The 20,434-nt window shown below is 39.5% G+C and overlaps 1 protein-coding gene across 2 annotated transcripts in view; it reads left to right on the top strand.

Annotated features, from left to right (window-relative positions):
* The window catches only part of SLC1A2 (solute carrier family 1 member 2), an 87,430-nt gene extending 67,457 nt beyond the window's left edge, over positions 1-19,973 (top strand). The window contains exons 8-12 of one of the 2 annotated variants that reach the window (XM_075838014.1): positions 2,326-2,520; positions 2,790-2,924; positions 3,886-4,114; positions 6,991-7,061; positions 12,726-12,800. In XM_075838014.1, the coding sequence (XP_075694129.1) occupies positions 2,326-2,520; positions 2,790-2,924; positions 3,886-4,114; positions 6,991-7,026 (595 nt within the window). In that variant the 3' untranslated portion in view covers positions 7,027-7,061; positions 12,726-12,800. Of the gene's footprint in view, positions 1-2,325; positions 2,521-2,789; positions 2,925-3,885; positions 4,115-6,990; positions 7,062-12,725 lie in introns of both variants that reach the window. The other variant, XM_075838012.1, reaches the window with a different exon arrangement.
* Positions 19,974-20,434: the final 461 nt, after the last annotated feature.

Below are 20,434 nucleotides of genomic sequence, written 5' to 3'. Positions count from 1 at the left end.
TTTGATTACTCACCATAGATACTGATTGCTCCCTATGTGACTCTTTCTACTGGTATTAGCCCATGTATATATGGAATTTAGAGGACATTGTGGATCATCAGTTTGTAACCTACTGGGGTTGAGATATTATATACAATCTTTGTGGGTAGTAAAAGCAGCTTGCATTCTATGGTTCTATACTTTCTAACTCAGTTATATCCGTGTTGAATTCTGTATCACCACAGTGTTAGTACTAGAGTCGTATACTTACATGTTTTTTAAATGTGTGTTATTTTGTATAATAAAGTTGTTATATTCTTATATATATTCTGACTACGAGCTCTACTTTTCTTCGGTATGGTTTAATAATCATGGAGCAGTCTATATGGTAAAATATGGGGGGAAGTTGGTGTCCCAAACTTCACCTAGCCTATAATGATTATGCGTTTGGAGTCTACCTATTTGTAAATGACAAACAATAAGTAGCAATATCAATTCAGGTAACAGATGGTTCTCTCAAGTAAAAGTAGAGGTTACAGATTAAACTTGCCACAACGGGCAAGAGGCTTAATGGGGTTATCTATCCTGGACAATCTCTTCTTGTTAGAAAAATCCCCTAACAATAAATTGATCACAGGGTGTCCTGCTGTTGGGATTGACAGTGTTTAATTTCCCTGCAGCGCCACCTCAGGAGAAATGATGCAATGCACAGCTACCATTGAAATCAATTGACTGTCCATGTAATACACATATCTGTTGGGTCCTCCAGAGAGACACTCTCTGTAGCTAATATCTGGTCTGGCTTATAGATGATGGTACTGAATGTCCCTCAGAATCCCCCTGAAGAATATTTGATAGTGTTTTTATTTTTTTAACCCAGACAACCAATTTAATGAGACAAGTTGGAGTAATCAAGTATTTAAACCCAGGTTAAGCCCAAAAAACCTCGTTAACCCACTAAAAACATTACAACTAGGAAACATTGTTCCTATAGAAGGTATCTAATAACGAACTAAAACAAAAATAATACATAAACTCAAAGATTAACAAAAAGAAGGAAGACCCAAAGGGAAAGAGAGGAAGAAAGTGAAAGTAGAGAAGGCGAGTGTAAAGGATCTGCCAGACACAGCTTCTGTGTCGACGCCCATGGTTAGTCAGTCTGCACCTGCTCCTAAGTCTGATAGAGTGACTCCTTCTTCTACCACTTAGGCTGGGAGGCTGAGGAGTGGGAGAGCCTATCACAGCCTGGCCAGACGGAGCTAGCTCCCGCCCTCTGTCTATTTATACCTTCATTTCCTGCTTCTCCTTTGCCTGTGATTCTGCTTGTTTCCTGGCTCTGCTGCTGCTGCTGCTGCTTGAACTATTTGTCCTCTGCTTCATATTGACCCTGGCTTTACTGACTACTCTCTTGCTCTGCATTTGGTACCTCGTACACTCCTGGTTTGACTCAGCTCGTTCACTACTCTTATAGCTCACGGTGTTTCCGTGGGCATCTGCCCCTTTTCCCTTGCTTCTTTGTACCCTTGTCTGTCTGTCTGTCGTGCACATAGTGAGAGTAGGGACCGTCACCCAGTTGTACGCCGTCGCCTAGGACGGGCCGTTGCAAGTAGGCAGGGACTGAGTGGCGGGTAGATTAGGGCTATATACTGCAAAGGATCTGCCAGACACAGCTTCTGTGTCGACGCCCGTGGTTAGTCAGTCTGCACCTGCTCCTAAGTCTGATAGAGTGACTCCTTCTATCAGACTTAGGAGCAGGTGCAGACTGACTAACCACGGGCGTCGACACAGAAGCTGTGTCTGGCAGATCCTTTACAGCAAGTTTGGAGAGACCTGCCTTTGGAAAGATACTGTACCTCAATACCAAAGAAGAACATTAAGAAAAAGGCAGATGGGGAAAAAGGGGTAAATGAGGGGGTGGGAGAAACTAAAAGAGGAGGGACCCCTCTTCAAGAACCCCATCAATACCAATGCAGTTCAAGTGTTATTCCACCCTAAATCAAAATGTATGCAATATATTGACTACCACTACTCTAAGTACGATATTTCCTCATATTTGTTGTCACTGGGCCTCTGCCTACATAGTAGTAGCTTGGGTGAAATGCATCATGGTCCTGAATTTTAAGGGCTGAAACAATGCAAAATGCTTTGACTTAATGCCACAAAATTGCTGCCCCCTCTGTTATAACCAAGATAAAGTTTTGGCGTATGTGTTAATAATAAGGCCTCCTCATACCCCCTACCCTACAGCATTCCTATTGTTGTCTTGTAAAGAAATATATTGATGATGTTTCCTGTTGTCCCAATGCAAGGAGCAGATAAATGCAGAGTGGCTATTGTGTGTTGTAGTGCCGGGACACTGCCTGTCACCTTCCGCTGTCTGGAGGAAAACCTGGGTATTGACAAAAGAGTAACACGATTTGTGCTCCCTGTTGGTGCCACAATTAACATGGACGGAACTGCTCTGTACGAGGCTGTGGCGGCCATATTTATTGCCCAGATGAACGACGTGTATCTGGATGCAGGACAGATTGTAACAGTGAGGTGAGTAGTCCGGGACTGAACTGAGCTGAGCATTTTTATTTGCATTCTCTCAGAGAACCCCTTTTATTAAATTTTTTGGGTCTCAAGGGCATGTGAAGATGGAGGCAACCCATTAGGACCTTTGGCCTAATAGTTCCACCACTAAACCATAGGCCCTTTTCTACTGAACTATTATGTCATATATTGTCCTCCTCTGTCTAGTCATGTGGGGGTCTAGAATTTTGTGTGTATAGTTGTTCATTGTTCATCTCCTATACTATATTCCTCAGCTTGACAGCCACATTGGCCAGTGTTGGAGCAGCCAGTATCCCGAGCGCAGGCCTGGTGACCATGCTTCTGATCTTGACGGCAGTGGGGTTGCCCACCCAGGACATCAGTCTACTCGTCGCTGTGGACTGGCTTCTGTAAGTATTGACCTGTGAAACCGCTTAGAGACAACCACCCAAAATTGCAGTAAAATGGTATTTTGGAAGGGTGGTCCTTCTCAGATTCTTCTCATATTTATGGGAATTGAAAGACCATCTCAGAAATCTAGGCTAGATCAAAGGTGGTCATCTTAAAGAGGGGGTCTTTTGGAAAGGTTTCACTTTATTAAGATAGATTTGTCATATATTGTGCACAGTGTGTCTGTTTGATCACTGTTGAACAGGTTCTTAAGTCCTCTGCCATAATATATTTTAGAAAATGATCTAAAAATGTTAAACTTCGGATTAGGCTCCAAAAAAGTTCGAAAAAATTTATTCTCACTAAGTGTGTCCTCGCCTTCTATTATTATTCTTTGGCTACCATATTGGTTGGCCAGGAGTGACAGGAGAACAAATAACTGCCTACACTATTTACGGGAAGATGCCACACGTCATGCAATTCCCTACACATCAGGGAGGATTGTGGCCTCATCCTGTACCTAGTGTGGGCTCTAATGGCGTAGTATGGCTGAGCTAGGCCATAATAGCCTTTCATGGACTAATCCAATATTCATTTTGTTTGCTTATTAGACATTGAAATATAAATATTTCAGAAAATAAGTGGATCTTACTAAAAAATAAGAATTATTGGTGAGAGGGGCTGGCTGGATATATGGAGATTTCCTTTTAAAGGGGGGCTTCCTCTATGTAAAGGTGCTAGATCCTATATTGATGAGGTAAGACAATAAGCCTCATATCTAAAATGTCTCAAAAAAAGTGACCTCATTGACCATAACCAGAGTTCAATAATTTTCCTTTCACCTGACCCTCGAAAAACAAAATGTGAACCGATTGCTCACTATGAGCCAGAAGGGCACTTTTTTCCCGTCTCAATTTTGATACATAAGGCCCAGTGTGTATTCCCATTCTGTGCTGATAATATTTGTCTCCTCAATATAAGGGACCGTATGAGGACTTCCGTTAACGTGGTGGGAGATTCCTTTGGGGCTGGCATAGTCTATCATCTATCCAAGGCAGAGTTGGATAATCTGGATAAGCAACACGCACAGCAGGAGCTAGAAATGACCAAGACTCAGTCCATCTATGACGACATGAAAAACCACAGGGAGAATAACTCAAACCAATGCATTTACGCAGCGCACAATTCTGTTGTAGTCGACGACTGCAAGGTACCTTTCACCTTTATGGATATCGAGACCTGTATATAGACTGCATGCTCCAGGGTTGCATCTGCATGCCCAGTTTTACTGTTGCAATTACGACAGGCCAAGCCACCCCCAATATAGTGGCCCAACCTCCAATTGTTACATTGTAACTTGGTATGAAGTTATTTACAGCGAATGTTCTCCTATTGCTACAGTGTATCATGGAATATTAAGCAGGACGCAATGGGAAATATTTACCAATGCTAGCATACCACCGAGCTATACGCCATTATGGAATCGCGGCATCGAAGGAATATGAGGGGTGGAAATAAGTCGCACTGTGTACAACTTGCAAGTCAATGCCCCTTTTTGGAAGATTTATGGAAAATTTGTTTCGAAAAGCGGCAGGGAATTTTTATAGATATGGCATTCAGCCTAAACTCCATTCTTTTCAGTGTAATTAACCAGGAATCTGAAGTAAATCCATTTATAAATATAAGCCAATATATCCTTAGAGTTTTTATATTTTTGCACAAAAAGTTTCAGTATAATTGCCAATATCAGTATTAAAAAGCACAATAATTTTGTGCTTTTATTTTGAAGTCCTGCTATAATTTATATGATCCGTGCGTATTTTGCACATATTTTCTTTTTTGATGATAATTTTGTGTTCATTTATTTATTTTTACACAATTTGATGTATAGCTTTTATTTTTATTTTTTAATAATATACTGTATAATAAAAACAAAATTTATAATTTTTTTAAAACGTTCTCGCTGTTCCATTTGTTGATTTATATAATTTTAATTATTATTCAGATTACTAGGAATTAAAAATTCCAATAATCTTAAACTATTTCATTTTTTTTAAAGTTTTTTGTTAATTATTTCTTTTTGTACTTTTTTGATCTTTAGCATTTACATGGATTTTCTGGGATTATAATATATATGGCCTATCCTAAGAATGGGCCATCAATATGAGATTGTAGGGGGTCTGATTCCCGGAACATTTACCAATGGCCACGGCTCCTTCATTGTTTAGCAGGCACAGAGCCCTACTGTGCCTGGTCCTGCAGTTTACTGCTCACTGGAATGGAATTAAACTGCAGTACCAGGCACAGCCACAGCCAACTCTATGGCGCTGTTGCCAGCAAACACTGAAGGCACATGGCACTGACGGAATAGTTGGGGCTCCTTTAGTCTGCAATTCGGCTAGGGTGCTGGGAGTCAGACCCCTACCAATCTGACCTTGATGGCCTATGCTAAAGATAGGCTATCATTATTCACACGGCTTATTTACGGACGTAATTCGGGCGTTTTACACCTGGAATTACGTCCGAAAATACGGCTTGAAAGCGTTGACAAACATCTGCCCATTGAAAGCAATGGGCTGACGTTTGTCTGTTCACACGAGGCGTATATTTACGCGTCGCTGTCAAAAGACGGCGCGTAAATAGATGCCCGCGCTAAAGAAGTGTCATGTCACTTCTTCAGACGTAAATAGAGCCGCTTTCCTCGGACTCCATGGAAAACCAGCTCCAGTTACGTCCGTAATGGACGCGGCGTTCAAGCGCCTGCAAATGCCGTTACGGCTGAAATGACCGGGCTGTTTTTTCTCCTGAAAACAGCCCCGTAATTTCCGCCGTTACGGACGCTGCCGTGTGAACATACCCTTCAGGAGAAAACAGCTCCGTAATTTCAGCTGTAATGGCATGTTGAGGCTCTTTTTGCTGCGTCCATTACGGACGTTAAATGGAGCTGATTTTCCATGGAGGCCATGGAAAACGGCTCCATTTACGTCTGAAGAAGTGACAGGCACTTCTTTGACGCGGGCGTCTTTTTTACGCCCTGCCTCTTGACAGCGGGGCGTAAAAAAAATGACTGTGTGCACAGAACATCGTAAGACCCATTCTAATGAATGGGCAGATGTTTGCCAACGCTATCGAGCCGCATTTTCGGACGTAAATCGAGGTGTAAAACGCCCGAATTACGTCCGTAAATAAGCTGTGTGAACATACCCTTATAGTCCCGAAATAACCCCATTAGTTGCTGTTTTCTCTCTTTTTTGCTAGCAATGTTTCTAGAGGAGAATGCATCAATATTCCAGCATCCAATAAAAAATGGCACACATTTTTTTTTCTGTCAGATTTTGTATGAATTCAACTGCAAAAATTCTCTGCCTACCCCATATGAAATCGGAGGTAGGGTAGGGCCCCATAAACTTCTATGGGTGATGTATTGCAGCCCCGTAACACTTGCAGCCCTAAGGTCCTTCCATGATACACAGCAGCATATTAGGTGTCCAGGAAATTATACATTTTGTGTAGGTTGCCCAGTGCTGAGAGTAGTTGATATTATAATGTTGTGCCTTTTTTGCGGGTCAAGGGGTTTGTAATCTGTTGAAGGACAGCGTAATGCCAACCCTTCTGACGGCAAAGGGGTTAATAAGATGCCAACACAATTTTGTATATAAATCTTCACATATAACATAGGCTGGAATTATAGTGGAAGCGATCACTGATCAGTAATGGAAGCCATCATTGTGCCATTGTTTCCGAGATTACGGACATTTAGTTCTTTCCTTAAGAATTGGTGACATTGAGTGGACTAAATGGCAGCTTCAATTGTGATTGGCTAATAGATTTTCTCAAATCCTCACACCGGTCACCAGTATATTGTGTCTGGTATTTCTGTATTATATTTGGGGTAGAATGGCTAAATTTGCATGTTATTTTTTGTATATTTTTGTACGGTATAATCATCTTTTCACTGTTACTTTGTATCTTTTTGTAATGCATGCTTATCCTTTCCTCTTAAGGATGGGAGGGATGTTTTTATTATTTTTGAAATGTTGGTGCATTTTGTCATGTTTCCATATTCCAATGCTCTCATGTATGCAGTCTTTCCATCGAGTCGAATACCAGTCCTGTCTCTAAGTGTTGTGTTCACTGCGGGGACCTTAGCATGTAAGGTAAGGCACAGACAAACTCTTAAGGGTAGATATAGTATATTATTGTCGTCTTGATGGAATTGTAGCATAGCGATGTCTACAAGCAAACAATATCTAAGGCTTCATTCACATCTGAGTCAGGGCTCCATTCCGACGTTCCGTCGGAACGCAGCCTTGACTAACCCAAACGGAAACCAGATGTTTCCCTTTCCATCACCATTGATTTCAATGGTGACGGATCCGGCGCCAATGGTTTCCGTTTGTCTCAGTTGTGCAGTAGTTCCATCGGGTTCCGTCGTTTTGACAGAATCAATAGCTTAGTCGACTACGCTATTGATTCCGTCAAAACAACGGAACCCGATGGAACCCCTGCACAACTGAGACAAATGGAAACCATTGGCGCCGCATCCGTCACCATTGAAATCAATGGTGATGGAAAGGGAAACATCTGGTTTCCGTTTGTGTCAGTCAGGGCTCCGTTCCGAGGGAAAGCTCTGACGGAACGTCGGAACGGAGCCATGACGCAGACGTGAACGAAGCCTAACCCAGCAAATTTAATATTCTAGGAAAAAAATTCTGCTTCCTTGTCGCAAACACTAAATGACGAAAACTTTAAATTTGTTCACTTGGAAAAAAATGGTTGGAAGAGTCCCATGTTGATAATTTGATGACACTTTACTGGGACCTCCAGCGATCAGCTGAAATTTGTGAGGGAATCTCGAAGCAAGTGTTCTGATTTCACATCTTCGTAGTCCTAGGTGTCGTTTGATGCTTTTAATAGAACCTAGTTAAGGCCCCATGAACATCTCGTTTTTTGCCCTACGTTTAGGGTGTGTGTTAGTGTCCACACCATTAAACCGATGGAGGCCAAAAGAATGTCCTTTCGGCCTCTGTCAGGCTGGTAAACGTCTACGCTAGACGTGCCGTGGTATTCTGCGAAAAAATTATACTGTGCGGTATACTTTTTTTAACAATAGGGCTTAGGGGTGACACATGCCTCTGTATGGTACACATCACAGGCATCCGTTAAAGGTATACGTCATAGGCTTTACTTGATGCATAGGTTAAATGGATACCTTACAGTCTATGGGTGGTGGATGCCTGTGACGGATGTCTAACAGTTTCATCTGTCACCCACAGAATGGGATCTGTTTAACGGTTATGTCATGAACTCTCATGACCACTTTCAGGAAGAATCCGTTAAACGTAGACGATTATAGCCTATGGGTGACAGATGCCACTGTTAGGCATCCGTCACAGTTTACATTTAACATATACGTTGGGAGCTTTTCTCGGCGTATACATTGAAGGTAGGCAAAAAACAAGATGTGGATGGGGCCTAATACCTTAAAATGGCACTATTACAGTAAAGTGGAATCATCCAGTATGGTCACCTTTACATCAGGCGTCCACTTTTAAGTTTACACTTGATTTCTGCAATGACATAACACTATTGATTGCACAACCCGTAGATCCAAATAGAAAAAGTAACGTGGTTCAGTGATAGACTTGCTTCTTCTCTAGTAATAGGACATTTTAATGCTTTCCATTATACAATAGAGCCGCTTGGGCGATCAGCTGATTGTAGAGGGTCTGACTCCCGAAACCCACGGTAAACAGCTTAATTTGGGCCGTCATGTAATACAGATGGTTCAAGTTCTTCAACGCTCTCCGTTTTGGCTCATAGCGGGGGAGGTGTCGTAATTAAATATATGGGCAGGATTTGTCTTAATGAGACACCCCTTTAAATTATTGTGGCAAGATATTAATCAAAAGTTGGGAATATTGAGATGGTGAGATGGTCCCTACAAAGCTCTGGAACCCAACATTATGGATTCATTAAAGTGTATATTCACCTTTGAAAAAGTTGAGTAACTTTATAAATACATTGCATTACTTTTCTTGTATTGGTCCTGAGTTACAGTTTGTATAACAGCCCAGAGCTGCATGCACAATTCTGCTGGTTGCTACTGGGAACAGTCAATAAGCTTTTTGACGGACACCCCCTCAAAAGCTTAGCTGAGTTGCTATGTGGGACAGATAATTGTACAGGTCTGGTGTAAGGTTGACACTTCTTACACCAGAACAAGCTTTCTACAGACCTTGAGCGAGCAGGGAATTCTAGTAGATTTCAGCTCTGAAGCTTGCAGACTTGTTAATGCAGCTCTCAAATATAATAGACTGTAACGCAGGATCAGTACAAATTAAAGGGGTTTTCCCATAATCATTATTTATCAACTATCCATATGATAGGGGATAAATATCTGATCGGTGGTGGTCTGACCGCTGGGGCCCCCACTGATCAGGAGACAGGCTTACCTTGCCGTTCCTGACAGCGCCATAGGAATAAGGCGGTAGTGCGCATGCTCGACCACCACTTTATTCATTTCTATGGGGCTGTCGAGCACTATCTTTGGCAGCCCCATAGGAATAAATGGAGCGGTGGCCGAGCATGCGCACTACCGCTCCATTCCTATGGGGCTACCAGGAACGGCAAAGTAAGCCCGTTCTCGTTATTGGTGGGGGTCTCAGTAGTCAGACCCCCACTGATCAGATATTTATCACCTATCCTGTGCATAGGTGATAAGTATTGATTATGGGAAAACCCCTTTTAGTAATGCAATGTATATAATTTACTCAATTGTTTATATACAGGGTGGGCCATTTATATGGATACACCTAAATAAAATGGGAATGGTTGGTGATATTAACTTCCTGTTTGTGGCACATTAGTATATGGGAGGGGGGAAACTTTTCAAGCTGGGTGTTGACCATGGCGGCCATTTTGAAGTCGGCCATTTTGTATCCAACTTTAGTTTTTTCAATCGGAAGAGGGTCATGTGACACATCAAACTTATCGAAAATTTCACAAGAAAAACAATGGTGTGCTTGGTTTTAACGTTACTTTATTCTTTCATGAGTTATTTACAAGTTTCTGACCACTTATAAAATGTGTTCAAAGTGCTGCCCATTGTGTTGGATTGTCAATGCAACCCTCTTCTCCCACTCTTCACACACTGATAGCAACACCGCAGAAGAAATGCTAGCAGAGGCTTCCAGTATCCGTAGTTTCAGTTGCTGCACATCTCGTATCTTCACAGCATAGACAATTGCCTTCAGATGACCCCAAAGATAAAAGTCTAAGGGGGGTCAGATCGGGAGGCATTTCTTCTGCGGTGTTGCTATCAGTGTGTGAAGAGTGGGAGAAGAAGGTTGCATTGACAATCCAACACAATGGGCAGCACTTTGAACACATTTTATAAGTGGTCAGAAACTTGTAAATAACTCATGAAAGAATAAAGCAACGTTAAAACCAAGCACGCCATTGTTTTTCTTGTCAAATTCTCGATAAGTTTGATGTGTCACATGACCCTCTTCCCATTGAAAAAACTAAAGTTGGATACAAAATGGCCGACTTCAAAATGGCCGCCATGGTCAACACCCAGCTTGAAAGGTTTCCCCCCTCCCATATACTAATGTGCCACAAACAGGAAGTTAATATCACCAACCATTCCCATTTTATTTAGGTGTATCCATATAAATGGCCCACCCTGTAGATTATACATGTCAAAAATAAAATAAGATTTAAAGGTGAACATCGACTTTATCTGATAGAACAAAGGTTGTTTTTATACGATTGTAAATGCTGTAAATATGTTTTAGGTTTAGAGCGATGCCCCACTTATTGTAATAATTGTGTATTAGTCTAGGTTACAGAATATGTGCACTGTACCCCACATCACAAAATGCTGAGTATTTTTTTTAATTTTAATTAAAGGAACCCTTTACCCTGTTCCTCTCTCTGGGATCTGTTCACACCTAATACTTTACTTTGTTAAAAAAAAAAAAAAAAAAAGGTCTAAAACCACCCGTGAAGCCCGTCATGTGATTCCAGCATACCCCCCCCCCTGCCCCCACAATGTTCATATTATGGTGGTTCGATTTTACTGTATATATTTGTATAGTATTGCTATGACAATGACACCATAAAGAGCAATGTTTGGAGAATGTGATCTGTAAGACGGTTGCACTTTTTCTATAGTGACACTAATCCTGCAGCTGTTTTTCCATGCATTAAAGGAACTTTGCTAGATTCTGCTGCCTGTGTCTTCCTGACTCCTGTCGCCTGCAATGTGCATGTGTGAAGCTGCCGCCCTTCCCTGCATGTGGTTAATAACTGTGCTTGCTTGCTTGCATGGTAAATATTCTGCTTGCTTTGTATTGCACTAACAACGTAGGTCAAGACCCCCTACAAATAATAAACATCAAGCATCGGCACTAAAAGTAATATGAACATACTTGACAAATATCAAATGTCATATTCCAAAACAAAGGGGATTATCTATATTAATGTCATTTGCCGTAGAGGCCAATAAATTTCCGAGCACGTGAAGGTTATCGGACAGAGAAGTTAACATTACTGGCATCACCACTGCTTTCCTGTGCACCAGTTTTCATATACATATCACAAATAAAATATCACAACGGGAAATTTGCCGCCTATCTTTATCCCTTCTGGACAACTTGACATTCCGTATATAAAACCTAGATAGTAAAAGCTACCAAGTATAAGAGAGAAGCTTGGCCACCATGGCAGAAGAAAGCAAAGGGATGTTTGTTTGTTTGCATATCATTGATGAATATGGGATGGTCCTGGGAACTAAACTCTGGGACCGAAACTGCAGGGTTTGTGGCCATACATGGCCAGATGTCTCCTAGGCACCATCATTGACACATCAAGCCAAATGAGACATCTTCCCGATGGGAACAACCTGAGATTTACGATATCATTGTTAGAATCGCTCAATACTGGCCCAAATAATCAGATCGCCAAAAAACATGGGGTCAAGAATGGCCAGCTTTACCTATATGGATGCCCTACAAACACATATCACTATGTCTTTATCTCATGTCCATGGATGAGTCATAGGTCAACAAACATTCCGCCGTTCCAGTCACGGTCCCTGATATTCGACTGTTCCCTCTACAGGTATGTGGTCAAAACAGAATTATAACACACGATAATTGGTAAGAGCACAGGTAGTGCCCAGTTATTTGAGGTAGAGCCAAATATTCCAAGAGAACCCCTTCAAGTAACCCTTTATAGACCGAAATCCCATAAGTTTAATAAAGACAAGTTTACAAATATTCTAAAAAGTTTACAAAAACACTGCGCATCATTCATACACCTACTAGTATAATGTTGTCAGAAACCGACCAATGAAAACAAGGATATGGCTAAATAGCATTACCGTATTTATGGCCAATATTCATGAAGTAGGGTCAATATATAAATGGTGGAACCTAGTTTACATTATCAAGGCCAGAGGTCTAAAAACATCCTTCACGCAATTGATATCTTCTTCTCTTGCTTAGCTAACTGGATATGTTGAGAGTACAAGCTTTCGAGACACCTCCGGTTAATTCATCAGCTTTGGGGAAGACACCCAAGGTGTTTCGAAATCTTGCCCTTCATCCTAAGGCATCACTTTAACTACACACCTTCCACGTTCTTTGCTGGCTAACATGGTCCACCGCGCTTCTTCTCTTACTCCAATTCATATTATAACTCTACGCCCATCCACCTTCGACACAACCACATATAAAAAGTTGCTAATCTCTCGGATATCTGAGGGGTTTAAATTGTTTTCTTTGGCGCTAGATCATAACCGTGATCATTTTCAGGTGACGCTGGCAAACAACGGCAAAACGGCAGACTTCAATGCTGTAGTCGAAGAACCTCTGCAAGCGTAAGGGTGAGGAAACCCCACCGCCACAGCCTGTCTTCATGAAGAGCGTTAGAGTACAGTATGATACAGTATGATCTGAGGACTATCTCATTACACCCATAGCTACCCAGCACAACCCTTACAGTCATAGCACAGATAACCTTTTTTGGGCGTCCGAATATGCAAAATGGGCAAAACCAGACCAATGACTGACTTGGTCTTGGGGTGTCGAGAATGTTTGAATGAGCTCACACCTCATTGTAAGGACTCAGGTATCAAACGTGCAGAATTTGGGAGGGTTCTGTCTACAGAACAGTGTTCTTAACATTCCGTTTAATGGCTGGTATCATATCCTTTCCATGTCAGGATCTACATTCAATACATATACATGGTATTACATAGCTTTGCTACTGACCAACTTGTTTACTTAATGACCATGAGGTCTTGTATTTTACTACTATCGGGTCCTATATATAAATGTCATGAATTACATCTCATTTTCCACAGTCTTCCTGTTGTAGGCCTGATGCAATGTTAATAAGTTATCAGCAATGTTGAAATATTCTGGTCTTCATATTTTAGTGGCCATTGACTATCTAACCAAGATCCTATATAATATATTTTATACGCATATTTATAGGTTTTGATCTTGTTCAGAAAATACTTCATCGCATAACACTGACGTTATTGTTCTTGATATAAATTTCCCTTAAAATGTGAAATTTTATTTGAAATTGAGAAATCTGTGACTTGTATCATTTCAGTGTATATTGTATTTTATGGTGTTTGTATTATTTTTTTATATTTTATGATTTTCTGTTAAATATTTAACCATTTTGTTAACATTATTTTCTTGATCAATGATAGACAGATTTTTGTTTAACTAATTACCATTAGGACACGTTAATTAGATGGTTATTATAGCACACATATTGAAATAATTTTTCAGGAATTTACATTTTCTAAAAAAAAATTCTGTATTTAGAAGAGTAAAAATAATGAGAATGGATATAGATTTATTTTTTATTAATTTTTTTGCGGATTACTTTCACCTCAGCGTTAACCATGTTTAGTGTCTGTGCTTTTTCTGGAAAGACGAGAAAAATATTGAATTATTACGTTTTTTTGTTTTTTTAAATTTGGCTTCACACTTAAAAATAATTGCAAAAAAATTCCCGTACGTGTTAGAAATTAAGACTTGATTTCTGATTAATTGCTTTGAATTAGAAGGGCATTTTTCCTAGGAATTGTCCTAAGGTTAAGCTGTCCTCAGACTATAGGATTACTAAATTGAAAAGGAAATTTAAAAACCAAAAAACACAAAAAATGTAATATTTTTGCTTATTCCACTTATTGAATTAATTACATTTTTTTCTGTTAGATTTTTTTGTAAAAAAGGAAATAATAATAATGAACATATTTCAAAACAGAGTCTAGATTGAATATATGTATCTCTATGAGAAGAGTGATAAGCACAGGTATATTTTTATGGGGTCTTAGAATGCAGAATAAGTGCACAGGGCCTCAGGTATCTGCACCCACTTAGCACATACGTGTCCCCCCTTATTGCACGGTGCCTGCAGTGTGTAATATATTAGGCTAGCAGTACTCTGGAGACCGTTACCATGTCATCTTGTATCTGCACCTGGCTCCCAATGGTGGCACAAGCAGTAGTGATGCTGTATATAGATATTACAGGTGATGCTAGTGTGCAAAAATAACCATCAACAAGCAAACCCCCCTCATTTACTCAATTATAGGCTCGAAATGTCACACCGCAGGAGTTTAATAGGGTTTAGGTGAACACATGACTGATCTGTACACGTGTGGAGTCACAACTTATAGCTATATCAAGATATTTAGCTATTTTATATAATATAATCCATAGCTGCTTTTAAAAAATTCTGCTGGTTGCCCTTGGAAACAGACAGCAGCTAAGCTCCACCCCACAGTCAGACATGTGACAGAACTTTGTAACGGTCACCTGAGCTCCCACAATGCACTGCTCTCTTATTTGGAGCATATACTGCATACTACGGCTACATGGAGTGAAATGAGGCCCGTAATTTTTGTTTTATGCGCCTTTTAATATTGTCATAGATCATGAGAAAGCACAAAAAGAGAAAGCACAAGTGAAGTAGAGCACACAGTGATTATATTCCGAATTATGGAATCCATGTAAACCAGTTCATGTATTTGTAATGCTTCTGACTTGTAAAACCAGATGAGGCTGTTTGATCTCTCCCACAATAATCCATATTGAGGGAGTCGAAGCAGAACAAGGCAATTGTAAAGATTTTTTTTTTTATATATAATTACATCACCCTCTCTCTTCTATCGCTCTGCTTATATATCAGACTAGTTCTGGCATTCTGTTCATAAACCAGGATGAAGTGTGTTATAAGCTCCGCCCAGATAGAGAACTGCTGCATTGTAAAGCATAGGGAAAAGACATCCAAAAAAATTCATTTCAATGGTAAAATTATTATTTTATGTTGTTGTTTTTTTTAAATCAATATCCACAATCTATGGCGCCTCCTAGAGTTGCTCTTTAATTATCATCTTTCATTGTCTACATGATTCAGAGCCAGCGAATCATCAGTCCTACCTCCCTTGACTCCTCCCACGATTCATACACTGGTTTTTAAACCATTTCACCATTAAATATATAATAACATTTTTATTCTAATACATTTTGAAATACTATGTAATAGTAGTAAATGAATCATATACTGCCAGTTAAGTCATGTGGTTTACAATTTTCTGACTTTGCCTTTACAATTATGGACCAAATATAAGGGTAACGGGACCAGTGATTTTTTTATTCTTATAGAACTCATCCTCACTCGGTATGGTGCAAGCAGAAAGAAGATAATGCATTCCTTAAATGTCACAATCCATGTGGGATTAGCAGGATATATACATTTATATATGATATTTTTTTGTTATTGGCTTAGTTCTACCTCCGTTATGTTATGAAAATAGATTAAATAGATTTGGATAATATATTGACAAATTAAATAATATGGTAAAATTCCTATAATCCAGAATTAACAGGACTTGACGTGTCCCAGATGTCAGATTACAGGTAATTTACTGTAAAATTTCATAGGAATTTTTCCAACATTGTATTCACTAATTTACTCCAAATTGATACAACAGGACAAACAACAAGATGAAGAATGCTAGAGCCATGCAATTCATGTGTCATTTAATCCAAGTGGAATTTTTTCCTTAAAGGGGTGGTATGAGATTAGAAAAAGGATCTGCTTTTTTTTTCTTTTCGAGAAACAGCGCCACTATTGTCCATGGGTTGTATCTGGTATTGCAACTCAGAACCATTCACTTGAGTTGCAATACCAGACACTGCCCATGGATGGGAGTGGCGCTCTTCCTGGAAAAAAAGGGCAAAAAATAAACAACACTATTAATATATAACTTGAATAACATATTATCATATATATGTTACTGATAGATTTCCAACCGGTACAGCGTGCCATATAACGTGAGGGCATACTGAGCCTCATGTATTCCAAGTGTTGCCCAACTCAACCAATCAGACTACACATTTCCCTTTTTCCATACAGGTTGAAAATGAAATCTGAACACTGATTAGTTTATGTGGGCCATAAAGACACTTTTTCTTTGAGCAATTTTTATGACATGAGGCCCAGTGGGCTGAGTAACCTCTCTGTGACACTGCTGGGAAAAGCTGGTCCACGTATATATTAGACACCACTACCTCAAACCTCCAAAAACAGTGACCCTAATGTCACCCCATTTTCTCTAAGGTGCCCCAAAACCTTACAAATTAGTATTATAAAAAAGAGTTTATAAAAGAAAGTTTTGATTCACACTTCAAAGAAATTGACCTGCAGGAACCCCAGATCAATTTGTCGCTATGGGACCTTCAGTAAGAAAACTGGATATTTAAAATAAGGACAGTACCAGGGACCAAAAAGTTTAGGGACAAAGTATGATAGTTGGCCTTTGGAGAGACTCTGTGCTTTGACGAATACATGGGGTCTTGAATGGGGGATCCACCCTCTAATATGCCCTCTAATATCTCCGATGGGATTGACATTTTCAAAAAAAGATTCCTTTAGGGTCCATGCATTGCTGTACAGACCCTGTATGGTGGCACACATAGTCCCTAAGGGTCCATGCTAAGGCACTTCATGGTGCATATGTGAGCATAGACAATACCTCTGTAATATGCGTATGATGGCAAGGAAGAGGTGAATAAACCAAAATGGAAAGCAAAAATAACCCAAGAGCTGGGTTGTCCCTGTAGATTAGGGACAGTTGAAAACGTTGTATATTGTAAGCTTGGGGCTATGGCCAAATACCCCATTTGGCCCCAAATACTGCCCTGCGGGTCCTGATGTGTGCTCCAGTTTAGGGTTCAGTTTGCTACACCGACAATATCAAGATAAATATTGGCACTCCTAATATAAGTTATGTAACAGGCCTAAGAAACTGAACCTTGTGGCTTCTAAAGGAAATGTTTTTTTTTCCATGAAGTTACTAAACTTTCTGATTCATATTTGCTGTGGTTGCAGAATTCCCCAGCAGTTTCATAGATTGTTCTGAAAATTGTTGTTCTCATCAGTTGGTTCCGTTGAGCATTGCTAGACATAGACCCGTGGTCGTCTCATCAGCCTGTTTTTGTGCAGTCGAGTAGTAATATATATATAGTAATCTCCTCTCTTCCAAACACATAATTTTTAGTTTTTTCCCTTTGTTTCCCGCATATAAGTGTATATAGTCTATACATATATACAGCCAGCGTGTTGTAAATATATCTGAATGTGTCTCACGGTTCTGTAAGCAGCAATGCTTTTGATGTTTCATATTTGACGAGTAACCACTCCGGATTGTGATGTTATAATGGCCGTAAAATGGAAGAATTTTTTTATTTTTTGTTTTTTTTCCTAATCAGTGACTTAGTGATTTAGATGTGTGATGTAGCAAAGAGATTAAGAGCTAAAGTAGAACTTTATTAGGTAACGTGGCATGTTACAGCAGTAGAGACAGATAGGGTTAGTAAAAAATTAGCACAATAGTTGGTAATTTATAAAGTTGATATTGATAATTGTCGTTAACTTTTTTCCTCCTAGGAGAGTGTCCCATTTCACTGGCCAGGAATGTTTTTGTAGTCAGGCTGGTAGATTTTTTTTTTTTATTTGTCCAAAATGAACTGAAGGTTTGACTGAACAATTTAGGCTCCCCTTTCTGTCTTAAAGTGAACCAATCCGTAAAAAAAAAATGTATATTTGAAATTGCGTAATATATATCACTAGGAGAAAGTGGCATCTTCCTTTGCTTCCGTGGGTTTTAGTTCCTTTTCATGACCCGAGTCTCTCTGTAAATTTTTAGAAGCCTCCTTTGTCTCAAAAAATGCATCTATTGTAAAACAAGAAAAACTAGACATGGAGGAGGGGGATGCAGCTGCAGCTATTTTCTGTTTCTGTAAACCTGCATGCTGAGAGAAGCAAGTATAAATGTGGAGATATCTCGTGGCCTCAGAGTGCTGTACACAACACTATGAAATGTGTGGGCAGCAGAAAACGACACCAAAGTCAGGTCAAACCTCACACCAGGAAGAGCCCACCCAAAAAGCATTAAAGCAAAAGTAATTTATAGAATAAAAACACTGAAAATATGAAGGATGGACCCAAAATACCTGACAGTACTACATCTTATATATTTTGTAACGATGGGTACACTTTAAGCTCATACCTCCCACATTCCTATTCGTTGGACATTTTAAGCCCTGCCCCATTCTGCCCGGGAACGGCCAAAAAACCTCCCAGAAAGATGAACTTTGGGATACATTTGCGTAATTCTAACTCCTTCTAGGTTAATTTTGTGAGACAATTCCAAAATATGGAAAAGAGATTTGCTCATACTAATAATTATCATGGGTATGGTAAGAGTAATTGTTATGTACTACTATGATTAATTCCGACTGTTTGAAATTCGGACGGTACAAATAAGACACATTTAAAATTTTTATTTTTCATTACTTATTAAACTCTACCTCACTATTTCATTATCTTTTTTATTGTCCCGTTAGAGCTACTTGTAGATTATCATGTTATTCACAGTTAAAATAAACTACAGTCATATGAAGCAGCTAGTGGCTGTTTTCTCCATGACAAAAATTTCCTCCAGCAGGAAGTCAGAGTCAGGCTCCACCCCCTTATATTATGTCACTTCCTTCCCTTACATAGGTGTCAATATTTGTCATGTGACACCAAAGCTCCTCCCAGGGAAGGAGAGTAAACATAAAATAGCTGTTAGAAATGATATTACATAGGACATAACTAGAATATAATAAAAAGTTACTTACACATTTAAATTTTACAATTTTCAGGCCCTTTCATCATTGGTCTTCTTCAGGCCACTATCAGTATAACATGTATTAATGACTGGAGATTTCCATTAAGAGAAAGATAAATAGTACATTTCAACTAACACCTACAGAACTTGACCCATGTTTAAATTAGACCTACTTGAGTAGAGTAGTGACGGGGCTTCCCCAATTAAAGGAGGTCTATGAGATTAGAAAATCACAGCTGCTTTCTTCCAGAAACAGCACCACTCTTGATTACAGGCTGTGTCTGGTATTGCAGCTCAGCCCTGTGAATGGGACTGAGCTGTAATACCAGGCACAACCTTTGACTAAGAATGGCGCTGTTTCAGGAAGAAAGTAGTCATGTTTTTCCAATGTCATATAGCAATTTTCCCCCCTTCAGTATAATGTTATCATTCTACATGAAAATATATATCTATGGTCCATTCTAAACAAACTAAAGGGAGTTAGAATTAGATTGTACTTGTGTAAATTGATTGACAATGTCCGTCCTGTTTTAAATTTTTTCTTTTTATAGGTAAAAATGCTTAATTAAGTGTGAAAATTGTTAATTGGATGGCTACTAAGTGGGAAAGTCCAGGCCTCCCTGTGTTTCTTATGTTGACATGTAGGACCTCTCCGTTGTGACGTGTGCTGTTAATGTGTAAAACTTCTGCCTTTGAGATTTATAGAAAGTTGCTCTGATGCTCTCAAACCGTGTCACATCATTTTCTGTAACTTATGTATAAAACTGGAAATTCTTTATACATGACAATATGAATATAATATAATTTGCTATGTGTCGTAACTCTGATGTACAGATTAATAAATGTTGGTATATATAAAGCCTCATGACCCCGCGTGTCTTTATTTCGTCAATTGGGAAATACTGGGAAAATATGTTTCCATGAGTAATGATATGTCAGAGTTTGCTATTGTGTCCAGTCTAGACAATGCTCTGTGAGCTAAACAACCTGGACTCCAGACTGATATTTTTTTTTCTACACTGATACATTGTAACAAACTATCAGAACAGGAGAGAGATTTGTGCTGCTGATGTGTATATCTCACAGAGGATTGTCTAGACTGGATACAACAGTAACAAACTGTCAGCTGTGAGAAGTATTAGGTCTGTATGAGTTTCAGTCTCCGTATATAAACGTTTAAAGTTTTTTTTTTCTATATTCACTAACAGCAAGCAGAGATCTTGAAAATGGTGAGGAATTGAAACACAATGTATTTTTAGAAAGTTGCTGTATTTTTCAATATGCAATACCCCCTTTTAGTCCATGTCCTCCATTCCCAAT

Source organism: Rhinoderma darwinii, chromosome 9, assembly GCF_050947455.1.
Source record: "Rhinoderma darwinii isolate aRhiDar2 chromosome 9, aRhiDar2.hap1, whole genome shotgun sequence".
NCBI lineage: Eukaryota > Metazoa > Chordata > Amphibia > Anura > Rhinodermatidae > Rhinoderma > Rhinoderma darwinii.
The sequence above is the reverse complement of the archived record's forward strand: the minus strand, read 5'-3'. Positions and strand labels throughout refer to the sequence as shown.